This window comes from Helianthus annuus, chromosome 16 (genome assembly GCF_002127325.2).
Source record: "Helianthus annuus cultivar XRQ/B chromosome 16, HanXRQr2.0-SUNRISE, whole genome shotgun sequence".
Classification (NCBI taxonomy): domain Eukaryota; kingdom Viridiplantae; phylum Streptophyta; class Magnoliopsida; order Asterales; family Asteraceae; genus Helianthus; species Helianthus annuus.
Genome location: NC_035448.2, coordinates 184,013,438 through 184,020,074, shown reverse-complemented (window position 1 = coordinate 184,020,074; position 6,637 = coordinate 184,013,438). Strand labels below are relative to the sequence as shown.

General features: G+C 40.0%; 1 protein-coding gene across 1 annotated transcript; it reads right to left on the bottom strand.

The window, feature by feature from the left end:
• Positions 1–1,304: 1,304 nt before the first annotated feature.
• Positions 1,305–6,280, bottom strand: LOC110920168 (acyl-coenzyme A oxidase 3, peroxisomal). The gene is made up of 13 exons (XM_022164398.2): positions 5,817–6,280; positions 5,612–5,729; positions 5,006–5,113; positions 4,695–4,867; positions 4,521–4,620; positions 4,370–4,444; positions 4,156–4,286; positions 3,075–3,210; positions 2,874–2,993; positions 2,628–2,774; positions 2,434–2,538; positions 1,688–1,789; positions 1,305–1,607 (listed from the first exon to the last, which is right to left on the bottom strand). The coding sequence occupies exons 1-13, from the start codon at positions 6,278–6,280 to the stop codon at positions 1,305–1,307; spliced, it is 2,082 nt and encodes a 693-aa protein (XP_022020090.1).
• Positions 6,281–6,637: the final 357 nt, after the last annotated feature.

Here is a 6,637-nt window from a genome sequence, read left to right as displayed (position 1 = left end):
CACACGTAGCTTAGGAGGTAAATTTTGAACTATATTGTATTTCTTTGGTGTTATTGGGTCAAATTGTGTAAATATACGGTAATTTTGTCTTTGATCTAGTATATATACGAGGTTGACTAGGTAATATACGGGTTGGCATGGAATATATACGGCTAAATAACCAGTACATACCATTAGATCTTGGTTATACCCGTTTATACAGTTAAAATTGTGAACGTTTATACGTTTATTCCGATTGTTTTATACAGTTAGATCTTGGTGTATACAAAGCTATACGGTTAGATCGAATACAGTTAAAAAATTGTTTTATACGGTTAAAAATTGGTTTATACGATTAAATATTATTCATATATACGGGTTATAGTTTGTTTATATACGGGTTATAGTTTGTTTATATACGGGTTAGGGTTGGTTTATACAGAATGTGTAAACACTCTTGGTTAATTTTGGGTTATTTTGTACTTGAGCTTCGGGTTGCGGTGTTGAACCCGGGATGCCATTGATACTCGGGTGGTTCGACGACATTACCGTTACACCTAGACTACGGGTACCGCACATGTTGCCGCTACAAAACACATGGTTTTCCGTCCGGATTGGAACCGGATGATTCGATATATAATTAGTTAGTAGAATTTTAAGTTAATAACCTTATGAATTATGATATATATTTTGTAATCTAATTTATGTGACTTATAACTTTAGTCTTTAGGTATGTTAACTCTATGATATATCCTTTTGGTTTGGCGTGACCAGTGGCGAATCTTGACCTAAAACTCAGCCTGGGCCGAACCAATACACATTTGAAAAAATTCTCAAAAACCTGAAATTTAACACTACTGGGCGAAAAAACCGCACGGGCCGAGGCCCGGTCCGGCCTCCTCTAAGCTCCTCCCCTGGGCGTGACCATCCATTTGCATTAGATAGAACAACAATGGACATGAATACTCTTTGTGGAACACTCACAGTTTCATCGAAATGTCCACTTTGCCTGTTAATATCTATTACAAAAATATTTCATTCTATGGGCAATGATTCATGTACTTTTCTCTAACCAAACCGTTGCTTCGATATCCAGTAGGCATTGACAAAACACTACAAACATCACGGTAGAGATAGTGAGCTCAATTACAGAAGTAACGAGATATAACACGTTGCACATGGACAAGGATTACGTACGCAACCTTTTAAACATTTGAATGCCTCTTTCAGTGGACTCTAGAAAGTTACATGCCCTTGTGAACACTATGGTTTATAAATCATAGGTTGTAAACATTTTAATACACTTTATATATGTGAATTTTACATTACAACATATTTGAAAAAAATGAGAACACCGTGTCATTGTCTTTAATTGTGTCATTGTCTTTAACCGAAGACCATGCATTGGCATCGATCCAGTTGAAAGCTATTGGCCCCAAAAGAGCATCCGGGATTCCAAAAGAAGTGACCAAAGCAAGTGCATGTGGTCTTACCTCACTGCACAGTTTCAAAACCTCTTTTCTAACCACAGCTGCATTGTCTGTTGATAAGTAGCCATATCGAAGAAACGATGCATCTTCTTCCATCACAATTGTCGTGTACATTGATCTTAGTAGACCTAATACATCCTGCAACAACATCCATAGATTAAAAATGTCCAAATATAGCTGGTCTAAGTACAAATGATTTGTAGGAAACAGAAGTTTACCTTTAACGAGCCAGCTGGAACCGTTGCTTCAACGTCAAGAAATGTTTGTAGAACTAACCGATCTGAGAAGGCTCTGCCCAAATCCTCAGCGATCTGATAGGTCTAATTAACAGTAGTTACCGTTACTAACAAAATTTCGAATGTCAAGTATGAGGAAAAATACAATCATTTGAATAAGGCTCAAACTATCCACACACCCTATTTGCCTATTTAGACACCCTTTGCCTCGTATATGCCTCGTATAGGCCTATACGAGGCGTATAGGGTTACATCAAATTCAGTGTCTGACTCATGTCAGCCCTGTTTTGCCCCCAGTCTAGGCCTAAATCAGGGGTAAAATGGTAATTTGCATTATATACATACGCCTCATACAGGCCTATACTAGGCATATAAGAGAGGCAAAAAAGACCAATTTACCCCCAGTCAAGGCCTAACTCAGGGGTAAAATGGTCTTTTTGGTCTATACGCCCCATATAGGCCTATACGAGGCATATACGAGGCATATAAGACAAAATATGACATAACCAGAGATTCTCTTGGAAGTTGAAAAAGGTTATACGCGACGTATAGAACTATACGAGGCATATACGAGGGTGTGTAAATAGGGAGTAGGGTGTGTGAATATGTAGACCCTTGAATAATAATCTGACTTTTTTGATAAAATATTTTGGGACCTTCCATGGATTACTAAACACTTTGGACAACCCCTGACCCGACCCATTTGAGATATAGGGAAGTTGGCTAACCACTGTAAATATATGTTCCATGCTTTCTCCCCTAGCCTCGCGTTGTGAGACTTCGGTCTCAAAACGATGCAACAAATCTCTCTCCCGTAGGCAGAAGATGTCGGTCTGCCACAAAAACAGTTTCAAACTATGTTACGGTGAAAAGTGTAGCGAGGATTCTGGTGTTCATGCATGTCCTAAACTTGTTTAATTACCTGGAACTGAGCTGTCCGAAGAGCGGAGCTTGTGAGGTGAGAAGGGATAATGGGAGCGGGTTTGTTCAAGTGTTCAAGGCCCAAACCTTTCACTGGTTTGTTTCTTCTCTTGGCTGCCAAAATCTCCTTGAGTAGTGCCTTGCTAATCTGAAAATTTGGATAAGTATTACCATTGAAATATATTTTGTTTCAAACTATGGTTGTAAAACCGTCACGTGTGGGTGCATTTGTCAAATGTTTCGTTACCTGTTGCATTAGAACATAATTATCGCCTTCAAAAGTAAGTTGCACGTCAAACTCACTTTTCAAATGACCGACATGGTTTTCAGTCTTTAAACCTTGCCCGCCACAAGCTTCTCGACATTCCTGATCCAAAATCAACATATGAAATAGGTATATATAGTTTATATCTTGAAAGTGAAGCACTGCACTTAACATGATTACAACCTGAAGGGTTCTCATGCCGTGCCAGGTTGAAGTAGCCTTAAGTGCACTAGAAACGACATGAACGGTTTTAATTGATTGGCGTGTTCTGTTCACGTATATGTTCTTCAGATATTCAGAAGCAAAACTCAAAGCGTATCTGCCAACAAGATAGCAAATGTTGAAGTTGCATTTTAATATAATTGAGTTTATTACATAAAAAGGTAACCAATTTTCATATTAAGGTAATCTACAACCTTGTCAAGAAGTAACTTGTAATCCGGTGCCACATGAGAAGAAAGTAAATTTGACCTTGCAATATGTATGAGTGACCACAAGACAAGAATTTTGAGAGTTTGAGGCTTTATATCGAAAATTTTGAAGGTCGGAAGAAACTAAGCCTGGCATAACGGGTGTCGCAACCGCTCAAAACAGGTTCCAACTAGTATAAGAAAGGGTTGATACGTATGATTCGTTCTAGAAAGCAAAAGACCAAAATGTGTTCACCAGCTAGATTTGTTTTTATGGTGGCTAGTGACGACAGCGGTGGAACTAGGGTCGCACAACACTTGCGGCAACAGTGGAGGAGGCAGCTGTAAAGCCTCGATGACCAATAGGTGGTGGCGGTAGCGGTGACAATCAGGGGTGAAGCTTCATAGGGGCTAGGGGTTCCCCCCTCCCCCCTTTTTTCCCACCCCCCCCCCCCCCCACTCCCCCTGATTTTTCGTTTAAGCTCCGCCACCAGTGACAGTGGCTGTGTGGGGTGTGACAAGTAGGTGGTGGTGGTGATAGTGGTTGTGTCGGAGTGACTGATAGATAGTGATGATGTGGCGCGTGGTGATGGTGGCGATCGTGATGCAATGATCGTGCAGGAAGGAACCGGTAGTTGGTGGTCCCAGACGGTGGTGGTTGGTTGTAGTGGCCCATTTGGACCTGTTTTTAGTTAGCAAGTTTTATAAGAATGAGTCATTCTAACGTGTTAAAAATCCCTTATGACCCAAATTAACCCAATAGGTTATGATAATTGACCATACTAACCCAAAACTTGGTGTTTGGGTGTGCTTTGTGAGGTGTAGAAGCAACTAGTCATAAGTTAGTTACATACGTTTTCGCTACAAGAGGCAAGAGACGCCTTTGATGACTAGGATAATCAAGCAAGAGAACCTCGGGTTCATTTGGTCGTATAGAAAAGGCTCTCCTTGATAAAGAGTACCGTACTGCAATTGCTAAACCAATCTGCGGGTAACAACAATCACGGTTTTAATTAACGTAAACCGAAGCACCTTCAAAACAGTGGTTTCAATGAGCAATCCAAATACCTTAGTTATGTTCATTGATCCTGCTGCAATAGTCACACGCCCGGATAATAACGGAGCTAAAAACGCTGCAAATCTCTGAAAACAAGTAAAAAAACAAGCAACTTATTTTTCACATTTGAGTCAAACTGGACTGGTCAAAAAAGACAATAACCTGATCTGGATCTTTTATTGCACTCGAATATTGTCCATCAGGGGAAACATCAGCAACCGAATTCAACAAATTCTCTCTAGGAATTCGTAAGTTGTCGAACCTGAAACACATGTATTATTGTTACTCTTGGTATCTCAGAAATATTATACATATTCTACAAATTTCAGTCCATACCATATTCGACCATTATCAACACCATTCAAGCCGATTTTATGACCACAATCAGCAATACGAACATTTGGACATATATTTCCATTTGCGTCCCTGATTTGGGCTATGAAAGCATGCACTCCTTGATTCACACCATTGATTTTGAGCTGCGAGAAAACGACTGCATGGGTAGCATGCTGAAACACAAAAACATATGTATCATTCACAAGCAAACACAAACTTGTGCAGATATTTATACAGAGCAGATTGAGCTGCTTGATCATAAGTTCAAGGATGCATGAAAAACGAGTCAAAATGACCCGGTTATAACTTACATTGGCTGCACCTCCGATCCAATACTTCTGAGCAGATTCACAAGGAGTGGTGATGATGAATTCCTGAGTGCTTGCATCATATCTTGTGATTGTTTCAATGCCTCTGACCTAAAAAAGCAACTCAAGAAGTGAACATATTAAGATCGTAACGATGCAGGCAGTGGCGAAGCTTGAAAATTTCCACCTGGGGGTCGGAAGTCGCCGGACCTAAAAGTATATACCTAAATTCTTTTGTTTTTATAAAACCGGGGGGTCAAAAACGTATATACCTAAAAAATTCTATACGAAACGTATATAAATAACACTACTGAGCGAAAAGTTCGGGGGGTCGGCCCCCCCCCCCCCGGGCCCCTTCATAGCTACGCCATGCAGGGCTGATAAAAGTGAATGGGTTACAAAAGGGCCTGCTATAACTATTTCTTAGATCATCTCCATATCATTATCCACTGCCTTGTGGATCCATACGGCCCAATACGTAATTATTCTAACCGCCTTGCACTCCAAGTCGGCCCAACCTGATCCAACTTGATGGGTCGGAAATTACGTCTAACAGTTATAAAAACAAATGTTATTTAGACCAAACAAGAATAACTTTGTTTTACATACATTACTACCATGTCCTAACTCTGTCATTGCAAAGCAACCTATGACTTCATAAGTTTCGGTTGGCTTCAACCACTTATCCTGATGGCGCTTCGTGCCCATGAACTGAATTGCACCACCCCTGAAACAGAAAACGTTAACGGGCCAAGCCAGGTAAGGATACAAATTCACAAGTAATTCATCAAAGAAAAAGGGATTTCAGACAGACCATAGAAAGAAATGGACACCAAGTTTGATCCCTAGAGAGTGATCATACACACCAAAAGTGATACCACGAGTAAATCCAGAACGCTCGGCATCAGGCCCCTTTCGAGTCAGCCACCCATCGAACGCTCCTTGTTCTCTAAGGTAATTGATTCTCTTCATCGTCATTTCTCTCTGGTGCTCCATTGACTTGTTAAAATCCGGAGATATAAACACTTTACCGCCCCTTTCTCTTGGGCAAAACAAGTCACTTTGTATCATCAGATTAAAGATATAGTCGATTTCATCCATGCTCTCTCCATCTAGGAGCTTACGGAGTGCTTTCGTGTTGAAAGCAGACGGCGGTTCACAGAGTTCTGGTGGGGAGTAGTTGACGCATTGGGCGGTGTGGAGGAGATCGATGGTCGAGTTATGGTGGTTCTTGAGATGCCCGGTTAGGACTTTGGCCCGGAAGTTGACCCGATCCATAGATAATGTATGATCAAATGATGAAGATGTTTTGTTTGTTAAGGATGTGAAAACTTGGTAGTTATAAAAAAGGGCGGGAGTTGAGAAAAAGACAAACAATAGAATATACAAATTACATTGTTACTATGCAAACTCTTGTGTAGCTATTTGAAGTAATAGGAAATCTTTTAAGACGGATTTATCAATCCATCCAAAATGAAAATAACAAGAAAAGATTTGTTCGTGTGGATGTTTCTTTAGTTTTATATAAGTTTTATACGTGGATGAATGCAATGCATTCACTCACAAAAAATAAATGTTGACTATATTAATGTAATTAGATTTACTTGTTGAACAAAGTGTATCTTAATACTCATG

Bases quoted from the DNA above. Each gene is read 5' to 3' on its own strand.
- LOC110920168 (XM_022164398.2), bottom strand. From the start codon at position 6,280: ATGGATCGGGTCAACTTCCGGGCCAAAGTCCTAACCGGGCATCTCAAG. The intron at 4,445-4,520 runs GTTATTGTCTTT...ACTTGTTTTCAG, and splicing joins CAATAAAAGATCCAGATCAG to AGATTTGCAGCGTTTTTAGC. The intron at 4,287-4,369 runs GTATTTGGATTG...TGTTACCCGCAG, and splicing joins GATCAATGAACATAACTAAG to ATTGGTTTAGCAATTGCAGT.